Raw genomic sequence first — 19,728 nt, forward strand, 5'->3', positions numbered from 1 at the left:
AGCCTTCAATTGCACCCTTGTTGCAATACTGCATTAATATTATTACATTTTTCAAAATCTGTATAAAATATTATCTGGAACCCCAAAGGAAAATCAATTAATCTTTAAAAAGTCCATTACAAAGTTGACTGTATAAAATGTTAAAACATAATCCATATATACAAAATGCTGTTGTTTAAGAAAATAATGGGACCCAGTTTTAGAATAAAATAATTTTATACAAAAAAAGGGTATTGCATTCAAAACAATATTTAAAAAAAAACTTTAAAAAAAAATATTGAAATGTCTTAGTTCAGAAGAGTAACTATAAAGCGTTGGTTTGCTTTTATACCCTCTGCACGTTTCTTGCAGGTAAAACACCGGTGGGCTGCGGAAAGTGTCCTGCTGCTCCCTGCGAAGGGCTTCATTGCCAAGATGTCAGTCATCGCCGAGACACGTACTTGGAAGCCCAGTCTGTCCGGCCGTGCACTGGCTGGGCGGCTGAAGGCCGTGGTATCAACCCAGGAGTGCTTCTAGGCTGGGTGTGGAAAAAAGGTCGCCCAGGATGAGGTCTCATGGCCTTCAGGGAAGAATAACCTGCAATGACAGAAGAAGGCTGGCCACATTGCTCAGAGTCAATGACAGCATGCTTACAGTGACCTGCTGCAGGTCCTCATGCCATCAGGCCTCTTGTCACCCCTGACCTCATCTTGCTATGCCCTCTCGTGCCACTACTGTCCTCTGGCCTCTGTGCTATTCCTTGAATTTGCCATGCCTGTTCTGCCTCAAAGCCCGTGCACATATGAATTCCATGTCTGGAATAGTGTCACTCATATTGCGTGCTTGCTCAATGACATCCTTCAGGGCTTTACTCAACAATTCTTTTGCGGTGAGCTCTTCTTCTCTGGCTACCCTATCTGAAATTGTGATCTGCACCCCATGCTCCAACTGCCCCAACCCTACTTCCTGCCTGCTTTATTTTTCTCCTTAGCGCTATCAGTAAGCAACTGACTTACTATATGCTATATAGTACTTATTTGGTTCATTTATTTTCTGCAGAGTGCAAGTTCCCTGAGGGTAGGGAGTTCTGTCTCATTCGCTGGTGGACCCCAGGCCTACAACACGCCTGGCACAAAGCAGCTGTGTTGTTCAATAACTATTTGTTGAATCAATTCATGAATAATCTGAAATAGAACTTACCAGGGGAAGGATTTGGAATAGGTGCCAGGTGTACCCTCTGCATAGCAGAACCGATTTCTTTTTTCAGAAAGGAAGGGATATAGTTTCCAGTCAGTCCACTAGAACTTGTAGAGCTGGAACCAACTGATTTGCAAAAGCAAAAGCTCATTACTACAAAGACATGTACACAGGACACCAACAGTGTTAAAGGATAGCAGTGCTGAGCAATACGGAATTAAGTTTTTACTTTTAGGGGGGAAAAAAAGAATTATGATAAAAACAGTGAATTCTGAGCAGAACATTCCACCATGCCACACCGTCAGAAAGATCAGGAAGGGCAAACACAGTGCTGCTCCTATAGACAGCAACCAAAATAGAAGGTTGTGTATTTGTTAATCTAAAAAAGAGGGAAATTTGAAACTTTTCTTTATTTTTTGTAAAAGCAGCTTTAGCCTGTTCTGACATTTGCTTTTTTCACTCCACAATATAGAACAGTTATCCTACCATGTCAGTCAGTATATGCAAATCCTAGAGTATAGCTAAACCACAATTCATTTAACCATTTCTTATTGATCAATGCACAAGTTATCTTAAAGTATTTAGCTATTCCAAATAATTATATAGTAAATATTCTCATCCATAATCAGGAAAATCTAACCATTATTTTAAAATATTAAATATATTCACTTTTTATGTCATTTCCGTTTGAGAGTGCTTTAAGGGCAGGGACTGTATGCTACTCATCTTTGCGTTCAGGGACATTAATGGAATGCCTTGCATATAGCGGGTAATCAGTTAATACTGGATGTGTGAATGAACACCTACGATGCTTACAGATACACATGGATAGTGAAGAATGCCATTATTGTCCATTATACAAATAGAAGTTCTACCATTAGGAAAAGGTGGTAAGTGATCGAGTTACTTGTCTACACACCACAGAGCATTCTGGGCAGCTGCTGCAGGCAGAGTGGGAAACGTGGTCTGGAATGCATGTGTGAGGAGCTGTGTTGGTCAGCTGGGGTGCATTTTGTACTTTAGTGGATGAAGAAATATGGGAAAAGAATTTAAACGAGTAAGCCACAAAAGGGAAAAACGTATAGCCAATAAACACAAGAAAAGATGATGAACCTCATTAGTAAATAGGACATGCAAGTTTAAATCACAGTAAGATACCATTTCACACACATCAGATTAACACACATTTTAGTCTTGACAGTACCAAGTGGCATCAAGGATGTAGTACAACTCCCACACCCTGCCGGAGAGCAATTTGGCAATATCTGTAAAGTTGAAGATGGCACACCCTTTAACCCAAAATGTTTACTCCTAGTTAATACACTCAGAGAAACCCTTGCACATGTGCACAAGAGAGTACGTACAATAAAGCACATTTCAGCAACCTAATAGCAAAAGTTGCAAACAACTTATGTGCTTGTCAAGAAGAGAAGGAATAAATTATGGTCTAGTATAAATAATAAATTATAGTATTGTATAGTTATATATTGTATGTTATATAACATATATATTTGTATACTTGCTACACAAATATTTATTATAATGAGTGAACTGGCAATCTAGCATTATGTTCATATAAATTTCAAAACATGCAAAACCACACTATGAATTTCATACACATCTTTAAAAAGTGCACGCTGGAACTGGAGACCATTATCCTAAGTGAAGCATCTCAGGAATGGAAAAACCACCACCACATGTTCTCACTAATAATTGGCAGCTAATTGATGGGCGCACATGGGCACAAAGAGATGTAAAGGTCATTGGAAATCAAGAAGGGGAGGGGGGAGAGGCAAAAACTTATCTATCGGGCACAATGAACACTAAACACCATTCAGGTGTTGGGCACACTAAAATCCTGACTTAAGCATTACAAAAGGCATCCATGTAACGAAAACATTTGCATCCCCTTAATATTTTGAAATCAAAAAACAAAAAAGTGCCTGGGAATGATCAACACTCAAATCATACTGAGGTGGAAGGCTGGGGGAGGGAAGAGAGGGAGGGAAAGGTCTAGACACTGGGCTTCATGAGTATTTGTGAAGTTTGATGTCTTATGCTGGGTGGTGGATACATGAGTGTTAATATATTATTGCTTTCTTTTTTGTTTTCCTTAAAATAAACAAACACCTAATGGATGAAGGCAGAAAGAAGTAGAGCCCAGACGTGCACCCAGCAATGTGGGAGGGGAGACAGCACACAGCAGGTGCTGTCTGTGTGGGTGAAAACGACGTGGAACAAGGCAGATGCAGCCAAGGTTGACACCACTGCAGAAGGAGACTGCCCGCCACAGCCAGGGCCTCAGACATCAGGCTTGGTAGGAGTCTGCAAAGTTCTTTTTGTTTTTCCCTTGAGCCAGGGACGACTAAACTCTCCGGCCACTCTTGAGAGCAGATCCCCCTGGGAACTGGCTGGGTCCCCGGGTCCTGCTGCCGAGAGAGAGGAGGGCAGGGCTGGAACAGACGCCTGGGCTTTCACACCACAAAGGCCCTGGTGCTGCTACAGCTCATCCCCGGCTCTCTGTACCCACCTTGCCCCGTCCGGGGGATTTGCTTTTTGTGTGTCAGGAGCTAAAAACCATTACTCACCTGAATTTATTTTGCTGATTACTGATACTGTCCCTGAAGATTTTCCAGACAAACCAGAACTAGACCATGGATTAGGTGGAGTAAAGTCCTTGCCTGAATTCGAGAGTATTCCATTTCTTATATTTATTCCTAATAGAGAAGAAATGATTTTAAAATCCAAAATACATATTTAGTCTTGCACCAGACTAGAAATGAATGCAGCATTCACTTTGTCAAAAACTATGGTGCAATAACCAAAGCAAAAACTGACGGTGATGATGTCAACTGACAGATGGCAGAGGAAAGATGTTGTCTCACTTGTGGGTGCCCGAAAGAGGCCTCTAACGCTTGTACCAACAGATCCGTCCCACGTCTTGACCCTCTGGTGCTGTCCTGGGCTTCAGTGCTCCTGGACATTCTAATCTTCCCCTTTCACAAACCACTTTCCTTCAGTCACCCTAACAGCTTCTTCCCCACCCCTCCCCCAGCCCTGCAGCCTTCTGCTCCTTTTCTGCGTCTTCTGTCCCCTGAGGTTCCATCTTCTCACCTGATCTGGACCATTGCTGTCACCACATGCTGATGACTCTGGTCGGTACCAACAACTCTCACTGACACTGCGCCTTCACATCCAAGGCCTCCCAGACCATGGCCTCGACCTCCACCACCTTGACCTCAAGACAGACCACTGTCCCTCTAGACTGCTCGTGTTCCCAGAGGCACTGCAACTATTTTTCCGAACTGAAAGTCTGAATTCCTCTTTTATCCTTCTCCTTCTTCCCCTAGAGACAAAGAGATATAACTCTTCGATACACTCGCTGCTCCTTACTGCCCGGGGTTGCTGTAGTTTGCGTCCTCGCTCCCCTCGCACCTGGATCACTCTATACCTGTCATCTGCTCACTCTTCCTCCAGGTCATCCTGGGAACTGTCAAGCCACTCTTCTAAGACCACAGTGTCAATCCTGATGGAGACTGACGGTGTTTAGAAGCCCTATTCCCAACTAGAGGGCGAGGAATTTCATGCATCAGGAGGGCCTGACATTCCCAGCCCTGTCCCTCCCTTCTGACCATAGCCCCAGCCCTGCCACCACTCTCCTCACCTGGAAGACAGCTACAGCCTGCTGGCCCCTCACCTACTGTGCACACAGATGTAGATAAAACCACATCACTCCTCCAATTAAAACCCTTCGTGGGCCAGGTACAGTGGCTCATGCTTGTAATCCTAGCACTCTGGGAGGCCGAGGCAGGAGGATCGCTCAAGGTCAGGAGTTTGAGACCAGCCTGAGCAAGAGCAAGACCCCATCTCTACTAAAAATAGAAAGAAATGATTTGGACAGCTAAAAGTATATATACAAAAAAAAAAAAAATTAGCCAGGCATGGTGGCGCATGCTTGTAGTCCCAGCTACTTGGGAGGCTGAGGCAGAAGGATTGCTTGAGCCCAGGAATTTGAGGTTGCTATGAGCTAGGCTGATGCCATGGCACTCTAGCCTGGGCAACAGAGCAAGACTCTGTCTCCAAAAAAAAGAAAAAAAGAAAAACCCTTCGTGAACTTCCCACTGCTCATGAAATAAAATCTAAACTTCTCACAAGCTCCCCAAAGCTGCCTCGTACTACATACTACATCACCTCTTCTCTTACTACATTACTATGCTCTGGCCACACTGGCCTCTGCTGCTCCTCTCAGAGTCTGAGCCCTTTCCTGCCTCTGGGCCTTTGCACTTGCTGTTTCCTCTACCTGGTGTGCTTTTTCCTCAGTTCCCTGCATATTTGGTTCCTCCTCATTCTTTGGGGCTCAGCTGAGTCGCTTCCTCAGAAAGGCCTTTCCTGATGACCCTATCACCATCTGTGATTACTGCTGGTCTCTAGGTTGGAGTCTCTCTGCCACCACTGGCTACCAGCTGTGTGGGGCGAGGATGTGTCTGCAGGGCTGCTGTAGAAAGCCACCGTGTAGCCTGCAACATGCAGGGGCTCCCTGGCATTGTGCAACCCAGTGGCCCTGCTTGGTTGTTTTGTTGCACACAGTAGATACTTAAACACGTATTTATTGACAAATGAATTTGTGAATGAATGATTGGCGAATGCCATAAGCTTGGAATATGGAGAATACAGAGAAAGGCTTGGGTACCCACCAAACTACAGTGCTGACACTTAGTACTGCCTGGCTGGTATGACTAAGCTCCCACCCCGCCTTCCTGGCTGGCAACGGCTCCGACTCTGGGCTGGCGGAGGGCGTCCGACCTGCTGCCTCACTCTTACCACTTCCTCCCTCCCCGGGGGCTGATCCAGTTTCTTAGACCAAATTTCTTATCTTAGGGGACTATAAAAGATAAAAATGTAAGGCCTGGGCTTCAGCAAATATTTCTATGATGCTCCCACCAGTTCTGAAGAAAAGCCCCCAAGGACTTGCCTTCTAAAACAGAATCTTTGTGAATATGTGATTCCAAGGACAAGATTTCTTACCAACAATCAACGTAAAGGCAAGACATGTATATTACCAGGCAAGTATCGGGAGTGCTTCAAGTAGTGCTGCTTGGCTGCGGACCTCAGGGTTGGCGTGTCCCGCCGCTGATGTGAAGTCTGGGTCGGGGCGCTACTTCCTGTGCCCACGGGCTCAGAGGGCTTCAGGTCCAAAACGCTCTCAAATCTGAATCAAGAGAACGTGGCTCAGGTCAGCACGAGGGGGACAGGGCACCATCAGATGGTGCAGACGGTCTCACGCATCCCACATCCAGCCTGTTCACAGATACAAGCAGCGCACTTGCCTGCAGAGAGCGTCATCGCTCTGTCTCTTCTTGTTTTTCAGGTCAATCCTGCTGAGGGATGGACTGAAATCGAAGTCCTCCAGGTCAGCCCAGTCTTCAGAATCCTTTGATGACCTGGAAATTAGACCCCACCTTCTCCTGCTCTTTGGTTTGATCTCACCATTTTTGTGCTCTAGGCCAGCAAGGATCTTCTGTGTATATAAGCAGAGGGGAGGAAAAAGCAGGGCTTGTCATTAACAAAGCTAATCCATGAGTAACCCTCATTCTGAATTTCCCCTGTTTTGAGAAGGAGGATTCTAGAGCACAACGTTCCCCAAAATGCACTGCCTATCTGGAAAGGCAATCGTGGAAGACACATTCCCAGACCTTCGGCCTCACCTACCCTGCACACACTACATGGATCGTCATCCATTCAGGACACTAAGTTGTATAAAATAAGGATTTAAAAAAAGAAATTTAAGATCCTTCTCACGTACTAGAAGGTGGCTGGATTCTCATTCAGGCCTCCTCCCTTGACGAGTTAACACGATTTCCACTGTTATAAACAGAGATGTAAGAAATCCTGGCTCAGATGTCAGCCAGCCTGCTCTTTTACAGAAAACAATGCAAATAATGCCTTCTTTGCCTTCTCAGTAGACCTGGATACTATCTCTCAACTAGAGAATTAGCTACAGCAGAAAACTTGCAAGCACACACCACTTCCGAATCATGGGCTAGAATAAAGTGAACAGGCTGGTGAGACCATCCTTGCAACCTATGGCCATCTCACGTCGTGCTAGTTGGGAGCCAGTACTCAGCAAATACGAGTTGACAGGAAAAGTGCTACTTTTGCATAGAGTTGTTAGAAAGTCAGACTCTTCAGACAGCATTACAAAGCTAACGAAGGCTAGACTCCCTTGTCAGATGATCATTTTATTGAGTCCAACACTCATGGTTTCCTTTTGAAAACCAGGGCAAGAGGAGAAGAAAGGTCTGAGCTCAGATAATAACCCAGCGTTAACGGCATTCATATGAATAGCGCTCTACAAATATTAGTGTGGTACTTTGTTATTTTCAACGCATCTTCACAGGCATCATGGCCTTTGATCCTCATGAACAACCCTGTCTGGCAGGCAAGATATGCATTATGATCTTCATTTTACAGATGAGGAAACTGAGTCCGCAGGGATTCATAATAACAATGACTAACATTTACTGAGTTCTAACTAGGTGTGCTAGGTACTATTCTAAATTCTTTTCAGGTATTAACTCATTTAGTCCTCAAAACAATCGTTTCAGGTAGGTGCTATTATAATCCTTATTTTATAGATGAGAAAATGAGGAGCAGAGAGAGCAGGGGTGTGCACAGGGCATCGAGCTGTCCCACAGCAGAGCTGAGGTTTGAGACCTTGGCGATCTTGCTGCAGAGTCCAGCTCGCGACCACCTCCCCATTGCAGCTCCCCAGGGGCTGCACCATCAGTAAAGAGGCAGAGCCAGAACCTGAATTTGGATCTTTAGTTCCAGAGCCAAGGGTCTTTTCACAATTCCATGCAGTTGCAAAGATAAAGCTAACATAATTAGACCTCGTATATTGAGAAGGAAAATGTTTCACCCAGGAAGTGGGGTTGGAAGAGGAACACGCCAGACACAAAGCTGACTCGTGAACCCTGGCTGCTCACCGGCTGAGGGTTCTTGTTGTGGACGGACGGGAAAAGCAGCGGGCTGGGCTTGTCCTCCTGGAGCTGGCTCGGGTGATCTGTCCTGGAGGCCTCTGCTTTGTAGGGGCACACGAGATGCTGAGGGGGCTGGCTGGCTTGATGCTGTCGTGCAGAAAGCCGCATGTGTGGCTTGGGCGGGGGCTGGGCAGGAGGGGCTGGCTTAATATGAGGAGGTGGGCCTGCCTTTTCCAGGACGTCTTTGTGTGTTTTTCCTGAATCCTGAAGGCTCTGTGTGGTGCTACCCAGTGGGTGGCCAACCTGGAAGTAAGGATATCGAAGTGCCTGAAATGACAAAGACGGCTTTAGGAGAAAAGTCCAATCAGGAAAGTTAATACCATTGTGATCACTGGGCTATATTTCACGTGACCAGGTTACTACAGTTTCTTAGCCCAACCCACCTGTTAAAACAGCATCCTGAATTTGCAACACCCCTTGTAATTTTCCTCAACTAAGATACCATAAAATACATGCTCTGGTTGCAACACTTTAACTTACTTGGATAAAGTATCTAGTTACAATGCTGCTACCTACACTACTTCTGGAAAACATCATGGCTCAACACAGATCCTGGTTTTGTAGCTCATGTGCTATGTGTCTTAAACATATCTGACCCTTCTAAACCTACTTCCTCATTCCGTAGAGAGAGAAAAAACTAATATAAAATTGAAAGAGCCAAACATGATCCTGAAGGACTCTGAAGAATCAACTTTACAAAATGAGCAGGCATATACATTTTTACCCCAGAAGTGCCAAGGGTGTAATACACGGTATAGTTAAAGCTTCCCTATCAAGAACAACTAACAACTAAACCTTGTCGGTTGTTCTGGATAATCGAGTTTTTTAAATCTTTTTTTTTTTTTTTTTTGAGACAGAGTCTCGCTCTGTTGCCTGGACTACAGTGCTGTGGCGTCAGCTTAGCTCACAGCAACCTCAAACTCCTGGGCTCAAGCAATCCTACTGCCTCAGCCTCCCGAGTAGGTGGGACTACAGGCATGCGCCACCATGCCTGGCTAATTTTTTTTTTATATATATATATATTTTTAACTGTTCATATAATTTCTTTCTATTTTTAGTAGAGATGGGGTCTCGCTCTTGCTCAGGCTGGTCTTGAACTCCTGAGCTCAAACAATCCGCCCGCCTCGGCCTCCCAGAGTGCTAGGATTACAGGCGTGAGCCACCGCGCCCGGCCGAGTTTTTTAAATCTTAAAGTTCGGGAGTTTCCAATTCTTTCTGAAAGATTCCTTGTTTTCCCTTGTCTTCTTGAATGAAAGGCCTTGAACATAATTTTTCTTAATGAGGCTGGAAGATGGTTATAAACTTCTGTAATGATTATAGGTAAGTATAGACACGGGGCAAATAATGTGGATATTCCAGACTCAGGCATCTACTTGAAAGCCTTCTCCGTAGGCATTGTAATTCTCAACGGATTTTGGGTGTATTTTTAACTTTTCTGATACTATTCTTAAAAGCACATATTCCTGTCTTAGTTCCATGTTACAGAATCTTTTCCTTTTCATCTCTTGCATGTATCATTTAAAAAACTGGGTTTATCAAAATGCCTCCTCTCTGCCCTGAAACCATCTGTGAATCTCACTGCCAGAAGTGCACTTTGAGAGCTTTCCAAACCACTTGAGCCTTCCAGAGTTTTATGGCACTAAATCATGGCTCTTTCTTCTTTGAGCCTTTGGAAAACTATGTTTCTGAACTCCTTAATTATTCCTCCAACTATCATCTCTCCAGCTATCACAAATTCTTTATCACATTGACACTTCCTTAAGCTATCCCCATCACTTTTGCTCAGCCAAATCTTCTCTGATTAGAATTGGCCATTTATTTGCTCCTCTGAGCAATGTAATTGTCAATGAGACAAGTTGAGAAGAGGCCAGACACAACTAAAGCAAGAGGAGGTTTGCAGGAGGCATGTGAGCGTAAGAGCTCATAGCATTACCACTTTGTGACTTTCCTGAACAAATGGTCAAGGTTCCTTCTCTTTCAGGTGCATTTCATAATCTAAGTCAAAGTGGCCTGGGGGAGGGTGGAATGAGAAAGTAGGAGGTATGATGTTAGCAGACCTGACTTTACATTGCAGGTGAGTTGGTTGAATTGTAGTTGGTTACACTGTATCTACTAGTTACCGGAGGATAGATTAGGGCAAATCGCTTAAACTTTCTGAGATTCAATTTTCTCGCAGAAGTGAAAACAATAATGCCTATCTCATGGAGTCTTCATTGGGTTAAAAATCACATAAAATGTACTAAGGCATTTGCAAACTGTAAAGTGCCATAAAATGTAATTGCAGTTATTATCCTAGCTGGATCTCATCTGTCAACCTCTCTGTGTCAGAGGTAAAATGAGTGAGTAGAACTTTACAAGGTAGGAAGTTGCCTTTTAACAAGTACTGGCTTAAAAACAAAATACTACATACTTTTAATTCATAGACAATATATTTGAAAACATTCTCCAAAGACAGATAGAAATATCTGTTCATTTTCATTTTCATGTATATGGTGATGTATCATGCGAATTATATGCTGATTTTCAAAGCAACTACATTAAACCTTAACTACTTTAACTATACGCAGTATGTTTCAAACTATTTCAAGTTCTTATACCTTATATAAAGTACACCATCAGTGGTACTGAATACTATTTCTCACCCGCAGTACTGAAATAAAATATTTCCCATGCAATTGATAGAAATTATTCAGAGTTAGATGTGAACTTCATAAGAAATGCATCAAACAGAAGAAAATGGAAGAAAACCTGACTAGCTGTTGGTCGTTTCTTGGGATCCCACTGCAGCATGTCCCTCAGGAGCTGAATGGCTTCACTGCTAGCGTTGGGAATCAAGGTCTTTAAGTTATTGGGTACACACTGGGGCCAGCGGAAGTTCATAGCACTTGATAGTTGGTAGCCTTCAGGCCAGTCGGTCTGCAAGAAGGAAATGACAGAGAATCTTGCTCAGCCAACCGCTGTGACACGAGTTTGGATTCTGACATGTGTACCCCAAATGGAAGGGTGACCACGTGGTTGCCCCGCCTGCAAGCACCGCCGTGGCACTGAGTGTGCTGAGACCCACGGTTGTGTCCATGAAGAGACTAAGAAGGACAGGAAATCTGCAGAACAGTACAAAGGACACTGCATTTGTCCCCAACTTATTTTATAACCTTTACATAAGCTAGTTTATCTCCTGAGATTTTGGGATTGAACCAAATTAATATTTCTACAACTGTGGTCCATGAGACAGAGGTTTTGAAAACTGCTAATGAAATATTTTGGGGTTGGGGGGAGACAAAACAAAACACCTTGTTCCCGGTCAAATAAATTCATGAAACCCTACATATTACTATACTTCCAGCTTGATTCAAAGCATATGTGCTGAGAAGACCAGCAGTAAAGAAAGCTTTTCACCCAGTGTCAAGCCCGCCACTTTTTCATGGTTCATATATGCGACCCTGAATGTTGGAATGATGGAAAGTCCTGAACAAATGGCCAAGGTGCCTTCCAGTTCTGACACTCTACTATTTTATAAGATACACCCTAATGTAACTGCTTCCCCTCACCTTTTTAAAAGCCACGTGGCATTGTGTATAGCTTGTATCATTCATTCACTTAGATAGTTCTGAACTGCCTACTATATGCTTAGTGCTGTTGGACATCCAAAAATAATCCAATGTAAATCCTGCCCTTAGGGATATCACTGTCCTTAAAAGAGAAAATAGGACATTTATAAAAAAAAAAAAAAAAAAAAAAAAAAAACACAATAATACAGAGTAAAAAGTGACAAAGCCCACAAGAGAGGTATAGATACAGACATGCAGAGGAGGGAGAGATTTCAGCGGGTGACTCGAGAAACCTTGAAGAGGTGGCATTGATGATTTGTTCAAATAATTTTTAAAAAATGTTGAGGGTCTAGTTTGTATCAGCAATGGAGCTGGAATCTGGCAAAGCAAACACAAGACAAATCCTTGCCCTGACTGAGCTTGTGGTGCAGGAAACTGATATGTCTACAAGCAATTATATTAGTAACACAGGACACAGCTGAAGATGGAGAGGACGTTGGAGAAACAGTAGGAGGGAGATAGTTTGGGACCTCGGAAGAAGAGCAGGATTTGGCCATGTGAGAGACACTCACTCAGGTGAGGGGGTGTGTGCAGAGCGCAGAGGTGGGGGCACTCCAGGGCACACAGCCGGGAAGCGTGTGGGGACACAGTGGGGAACAGACTCAGGAGTCAAGGGGGCTGGGCAATGGGGAGTCGACGGATATTTTGGGAGAGGAGGACAGTACCAGAGCTGTTCTTTAGAAGGCTGGATCTGGCCACTGACTGACCAGCTGGAAGGAAAAGACTGAAAGGCGGAAAGACTGAGAAGGTACCCTCAGACACAGGCAAGGCAATCACGGCCGTCTGTGATGGCAGCAGTGAACTTGAAGGGACTAGAGGCACGTGAGACGTAATACAGTGATATTCAGCAGGATTTACTGACCAACTGCTTGGATAAAGGGAAGGGGAGCAAGAGAAAGGGAGAAGGTAAAGCCGAAAACTCAGCCTCCAGGCTGGGGCTCTGGGGTGAGGACAGGACCACACACAGAAAGGGAAAGGAGAGAAGGGAACTGGTGGGTGGCAGACAAAGAGCCATCTGTTTCAGACGTGTTGAGCTCGAGGTGATGATGCCAATCTGTGAACGGAGTTCCAAGGGAGGGAGGCTAAGGCTACAGATTACACTGAGGAGACTTCTGAACAGACAGAAGTGTTGTAGCCATGGAAATAGGGAAGCTCTACACGGGAGGTGAGACGATGCAGTGCAAAGCAGAGGGAGCTGTGACAGGTTTCACACTTAAGAGCAGGAGGAAGAGAAGCTGGCCATGTCTGAGCACGTGGGCAGTGGAGAATGACTGAAGTCAAGAGAAAGGTTCTAGAAGGGACAGGTGCTCCACGGTGCCCGTGTCGCGGATGGCTGGAGGGGAGGGGACAGGGGAAGCTGCTGGCTTTGGCCCACAGGCCTTTGTTCCCTATCATTACCTTTTTCGGTGTCCCCAACACTTGGCAAATTTTGAATATCGTGTCAATTTCACTGGCCCCAGGGAAGAGCGGCCTGAGGGTGTAGACTTCTGCCATGATGCAGCCCACAGCCCAGACGTCAATGGGGGAGCTGTAGTTGGTAGACCTCAGGAGCACTTCTGGAGCCCTGTACCTGGGGAGACAAAGGTTAACCACTAGCTATTGCTTCCACTGGTCAGAAATCAAATGGCATAACAATTCTCGATGAGAAAGTTTGTATCTCTCTGTTTTCTCTCTAGATCACTGTGGTACATGGGCTTGTGAGGACTTGGCATGGCTACTGTGAAAAAGTAGTGATTCTCTACTGCACTGTATTTTCTACTGAGCATTTCCCTGCAGGAGTCTTCTCTACAGCATCTCCAAGAAATGCAAAGAGAGTGAGAATTAGGGAGAGGGACAGAGAAAGAGAGAGAGAGAAACTTGTGTGTGGTCTACTTCTTGGTCATGGCAAACTGCTCCAATCAAATTCCTAGGGTCTGAAAGTTTTTACAATAGCAATTAGATGATTTTCAGACAGGTCTTTTGGAGAATCTTTTATATAACTCTTTGGGGAAACCATCCTCAGAAAGGCCTACATATAAAATCTTATTTATATTATGGAAAAGCACAATGGGATTCTTTTCAACATGATTTACAACACAAGCTTTCAACCTCATACAATGCCAACACACCTACAAATATGTGTTGCAGACTGCACTGTTTCTCTTAGTGAAAAGTAAATATTTGTGACTTTAATATTATCCTCGGTCTAATGGTATCTTTTTGAAGAAGTGTAATTAAGTACTTTTGAGAAAAACAGTATTCACCATCTGGTAGATACGTAGTCTGTGTATGGAGGTCTTGATCGGATTTCTCGGGCCAATCCAAAGTCTGCAATTTTTACAAGTTCTGGTCCCATACAGAGGAGGTTCTCAGGCTTTAAGTCCCGATGGAAGAAGCCTGCAGAAACAGTAGAGAGGAAGGAATCCAAATGCAAGTTTGTTTCTGCATTACTGTTTGCAGCTGCATTGCTCTTTTCATGATAGCTATAACTTAAAAAGTATTCTGTGGCTCATGCTTGTAATCCTAGCACTCTGGGAGGCTAAGGTGGGAGGATCCTTTGAGCTCAGGAGTTCGAGACCAGCCTGAGCAAGAGTGAGATCCCCATCTCTACTAAAAATAGAAAGAAACTAGCTGGACAACTAAAATCATATAGAAAAAATTAGCCGGGCATGGTGGCTCGTGCCTGTAGTCCCAGCTACTGGGGAGGCTGAGGCAGGAGGATCGCTTGAGCCCAGGAGTTGGAGGTTGCTGTGAGCTAGGCTGACGCCATGGCACTCTAGCCCGGGCAACAGAGCGAGACTCTGTCTCAAAAAATAAATAAATAAATAAATAAATAAAAGGATTCTGGCATGGCACCAAAGACTCTACACATTCATCCCATGGATAATGTAGAGTCCTTTGAACTTCTCTCAGGACTTCATTCATAAGAGAGAAAACTTCTTTGAAAATATCAAAACTTGGTTATGGCCTGTGATAACTTGCAAAAAGAAGCTGTCACTCAAAGGAAAAAGATCATTCCTACTCTGCCCGGGTCAGCCAGAAAGAATTTGAGATTAAAACCATTTTAAAAGACAATAGTCTTATAGGAATTGAGAGTTCATACCACAGCAGAAACACAATTATAATTTTATTTAAAGATACAAGGTATTTATGAATCTGACCTCCTGTCTGAGATTCTGGTGTGTTGCAACATATGTTTAAATGTTAAGTGCTTATTACTTTGTCTAATGAAGAAGCACAGAGGAACATCTGCAGCTCACATGGTGAGAGGCAAAGATAACTCATCACATGGGAAGCCTGTCTCAGCTACAGCAGAGCTCTGGAGGGGCAGGCAGGAAACGACCAACACGGCAATCTTCCAAGTGCACTCAAACACCCAGTGATCGGCAATATATGCCTCTGAAAACCCCAAACCGCCATTTACTGAGGGTGTCCACCAATACAGACATCATTCAACATGACTCTAAATCTCAAAAGGACACCAAACTGGAAATACAATTCTGATGCTGCTGGTGCTGTCATTTATGTGCTGTCATTACAGGTTGAGCGCCCCTCATCTGGCAATTTGAAATGCTCTAAAACCTGAAACTTTGTTTAGCAATGACATGACACTCAAAGGAAACGCTTAGTGGAGCATTTTGGATTTTGGATTTTCAGATTAGTGCAGCTCAACTGGTACAGTATAAAGCAAATATTCTGAAATCTGAATAAATCCAAAATCTGAAACACTTCTGGACCCAAACATTTCAGATAAGAGATACTCAACCGGTTACCAGTGCTGTGGAAGCTAGATTCTAACTAGCACATTATGGGAGAAATTAACAGCCATCACTGAAGATCTACACCAGTCCTTGACGACCTCTGTGCTGACATGCTCGAGTCTACATCTCTAACCTGCCTTTTCTACCCTTCTCAAGACTTCGGTCTCTGACTGGATAGCAACTGGATGCCACTATCATCCCTGTGTGAACTTATCCAAAACCACTCTTCTCCTCTCCCAGATCATCTCTCCTTCTTTTGATAAAATTGCCAGGCCATTTGGAGTTACATTGGAGCCACTCTTCCCCAGAGAGTCATGGGATTGTGTCACATTTTCTTTTTTTTTTTTTTTTTTTGAGACAGAGTCTCACTCTGTTGCCCAGGCTAGAGTGAGTGCCGTGGCGTCAGCCTAGCTCACAGCAACCTCAAACTCCTGAGCTCAAGCGATCCTCCTGCCTCAGCCTCCCGAGTAGCTGGGACTACAGGCATGCACCACCATGCCCGGCTAATGTTTTCTATATATATTTTTAGCTGTCCATATAATTTCTTTCTATTTTTAGTAGAGATGGGGTCTCGCTCTTGCTCAGGCTGGTCTCGAACTCCTGAGCTCGAACGATCCGCCCACCTCGGCCTCCCAGAGTGCTAGGATTACAGGCGTGAGCCACCGCGCCCGGCCTGTGTCACATTTTCCGTGGAAATACCTGCCTCTTTCTGCCCTTTCTCACTGCCCCTCCCACATCCTTGCTCCCACTGCCTGTGCCTGCGATGCCACTTTCCTGCAGGCCTCCCTCGCTTCTCTGGACTCCCGCCCCTCCTGACAATTCAAACACTGTCTTTCCCTTGTCACACTCCCAGCCACACAGAAAACCTTCCGTGGCTCCTTTTTAAATTATTTAACAAGGCTGAACTCCTTTCATTCTACCTAAAGAGAGAAACTCATTTTCTAACCCTTATCATTAACATGTGTAAAGTGTGTTCTAATCAAGTAAAATTCCCCATTCCTTTTTAAGTTCATTGTATAGTCATGTACCTTGCACATGTGACTGAGGTTTCAGTCCCATATATATGGGACCACATATATGACGGTGGTCCCATAAGATCATAATGGAGCTCAAAAATTCCTATTGTCTGATATTTACTACGCTATAGTTTTTATTGTGACTTTAGAGTGTATTCCTTCTACTTATTAAAAAAAAAATAGTTAACTGTAGAACAGCCTCAGGCAGGTCCTTCAGAATGGATTCCAGAAGAAGGGATTGTCCTCATAGGAGATGATAGCTCCATGTCTGCTATTGCCCCTGAGGACCTTCCAGTGGGACAAGATGTGGAGGTGGAAGACAATGATATTGATCATCCTGACCTTGCGTAGGCCTAGGCTGATGTGTGTATTTCTTAGCTTTTGACAAAAAAAAAAAAAAAAAAAAAAAAAAAAGTTTAAAAAGAAAAAAAAAAAGAGCAAAAAATAGAAAAAGCTTATAGGATAAGAATATGAAGAAAAAAATATTTTTGTACAGCCATACAATGTGTCTGTGTTTTAAGCTAAGTGTTAGTACAAAAGAGTAAAAAATTTAAAAACTTATAAAGTAAAAAAGTTATAGATAGCTAAGGTTAATTTATTACTGAAGAAAGAAATTTTTTTATGTAGTATAGCCTCAGTGTACAGTGTTTATAAAGTCTACAGTAGGGTACAGTAACGTCCTAGGCCTTCACATTCACTCACCACTCACTCACTGACTCACCCAGAGCAACTTCCAGTCCTGCAAGCTCCATTCATGGTAAGTGCCCTAAACAGGTGTACCCCCCATTTTTTATCTCTTATACCTTATTTTTACTGTACCTTTTCTATGTTTAGATACACAAATAGCATTGTTACAACAACCTATAGTATTCAGGACAGTAACATGCTGTACAGGTTTGTATCCTAGAAGGAATAGCTATATGCTATGGCCCAGGTATGTAGTAGGGTGTACTGTCTAGGTTTGTGTAAGTACACTCTATGATGTTCACACAATAAGATCACCTAATGGAGTATTTCTCAGAATGTATCCCTGTTGTTAAGTGATGCATGACTGTATTTATCCTCATTAGTAACGTTGTGTCCTTGCTCCTTTTTGTCTCATCAATCCCAACCGTTGCAATCCTTCAAGACCTGCTTTGAGTTTCCCTTCCTCCGTGAAGCCATCCCAATATGCTAGTTTCATTCGTTCATTCGTGCTACCAACAATATTTACTGAGGGTCCACTCCTTGCCAGGCAACAGGTTAGGATTTGTGGATTCAGAAGCAACCCAAATGGACATGGTTCTTGCCCTCATGGACATAACAGGTTCTCCACTCTGAATTCAAGTAGAGCTCTATCATTTTCAGGAATGTTACCATTTTTCACTAATTAGATGGGAGCACTTTAAGGGTAGAGACTACATTTATATTCTTCTGAACGCCTAGTACAGCACCAGGAGCATGGTGGTCTCATAATATATTCTTGTTGATTGGACAAAAGACTTGTGTAGGTTTGTAGGGAACATGAAGCTTAATGGTGACAAATCTACTGGAACCAAGTAAGCAGGGTCAACAGAGAGACCAGAGCTGGGGGAAGAGTGGGAGGGAAGAAGCCCCTGAGAACTGAGAAAGAGCAATATCCCTGAAGTAGTGTGGGGGACAATAAGGACTCAGAGCTGGATGTCCTATACAGAGGGAGTTGTGTTGGTACAATGAATGAATGAAGGCAGGAACTCCAGCAAGGCCTTCAGTAAATATCTGTTGGTAGAAGGAATGAAGGAACAAAGGCAGGAACTCCAGGGTTATTTTCCAAAGATTGTCTCTGTTCTAGAAGAAGGGAGGATGATTGTGATGTGGTTATATGTGACCATGCACTAAATGCCATGTATCATGGAAAGCAACAATGTTGTAATAAAAGGACATTCCTTTCTGTTCATCACTCTGATGACAATAGGACTTAGTACTGGGTCAAGTTCCAAATGGATAGTGTTATGGCACAATGATAGATGTGCAAGGTAAATGGCTGGTGTAGATGGACAAAGTGAACATAATTTCAGAGCCTAGAACCCAGTGCACACAGAAGGGGATGAAGGTAGAGAAGTAATCAAATACATTCAAGAGGGCCACAGTTGAGAGGAGGAGGTACTTTCTTCCCAGCACAGGGCTGCTTCTGTTTTCCATAATCCAAAGCATCAAAGAGATCAAAGGAGTTAGACCTGGGTTAGACCAGACACAGGCACAGCAAATGTGCCATTTTTATAGCATATGTATATATGTGTATGTATATATGTGTTTGTATGTATTATATTCCATTGCTTCATTCTTTATCCTGCCATTTTACTGTAATATACCTAATGACCTTCCTCATACCAATTCCTTCAAGTATCCTAGTCAAATTAATAATAAATTAAACCAAAATTATAGTAAGAATCAAACTTGAGGTTGTCAACTCAAAAAATGCAAAAAGTAATTCAACATTAGTTGAGCCTAGCCTTTAAAATGAAAAAAAAAAAAAAGAGAATTTCTGATATGGACAAGTTTGGACAGTTTATTAAATGAAGATTATCCACACCCACTGGAGTGGGCGACATCTGTTCTAAGACTTAGTATAACTGAGTCATTGTGTTTGGACCCTCTGTTCTTCAGAGTACCCTCTACCTCCCAGAAGGCCTGAATGTGTGCTCCCACCTTAGAATTGGCTTAAGAATGTATAAAGGCCGGGCGGGGTGGCTCACGCCTGTAATCCCAGCACTCTGGGAGGCCGAGGCAGGCGGATCGTTTGAGCTCAGGAGTTCGAGACCAGCCTGAGCAAGGGCGAGACCTCGTCTTTACTAAAAATAGAAAGAAATTATCTGGACAACTAAAAATATATAGGAAAAAAATTAGCTGGGCATGGTGGTACATGCCTGTAGTCCCAGCTACTCGGGAGGCTGAGGCAGGAGGATTGCTTGAGCCCAGGAGTTTGAGGTTGCTGTGAGCTAGGCTGACGCCATGGCACTCTAGCCCGGGCAACAGAGTGAGACTGTCTCAGAAAAAAAAAAAAAAAAAAAAGAATATATAAAGACATAAACAGTGATCAGAGAGTGATCTTTTGTCATGTACATAGGATAATTCCTGTGATCCCTGAAAATATACTACGAGACCATGGTTTGTCTTCCTAAAAATTAGA

The 19,728-nt window shown here is 43.5% G+C and overlaps 1 protein-coding gene across 2 annotated transcripts in view; it reads right to left on the minus strand.

Moving 5' to 3' along the window:
* Positions 1 to 264: 264 nt before the first annotated feature.
* CILK1 (ciliogenesis associated kinase 1) overlaps positions 265 to 19,728 on the minus strand; it is a 34,832-nt gene continuing 15,368 nt past the window's right edge. The window contains exons 5-13 of one of the 2 annotated variants that reach the window (XM_069487801.1): positions 14,068 to 14,200; positions 13,223 to 13,394; positions 10,965 to 11,132; positions 8,163 to 8,483; positions 6,504 to 6,694; positions 6,237 to 6,385; positions 3,765 to 3,893; positions 1,180 to 1,302; positions 265 to 576 (exon numbers count right to left, since the gene is read on the minus strand). In XM_069487801.1, coding sequence (XP_069343902.1) covers positions 422 to 576; positions 1,180 to 1,302; positions 3,765 to 3,893; positions 6,237 to 6,385; positions 6,504 to 6,694; positions 8,163 to 8,483; positions 10,965 to 11,132; positions 13,223 to 13,394; positions 14,068 to 14,200 — 1,541 coding nt within the window. In that variant the 3' untranslated portion in view covers positions 265 to 421. Of the gene's footprint in view, positions 577 to 1,179; positions 1,303 to 3,764; positions 3,894 to 6,236; positions 6,386 to 6,503; positions 6,695 to 8,141; positions 8,484 to 10,964; positions 11,133 to 13,222; positions 13,395 to 14,067; positions 14,201 to 19,728 lie in introns of both variants that reach the window. The other variant, XM_069487800.1, reaches the window with a different exon arrangement.

This window comes from Eulemur rufifrons, chromosome 15 (genome assembly GCF_041146395.1).
Source record: "Eulemur rufifrons isolate Redbay chromosome 15, OSU_ERuf_1, whole genome shotgun sequence".
Lineage (NCBI taxonomy): Eukaryota > Metazoa > Chordata > Mammalia > Primates > Lemuridae > Eulemur > Eulemur rufifrons.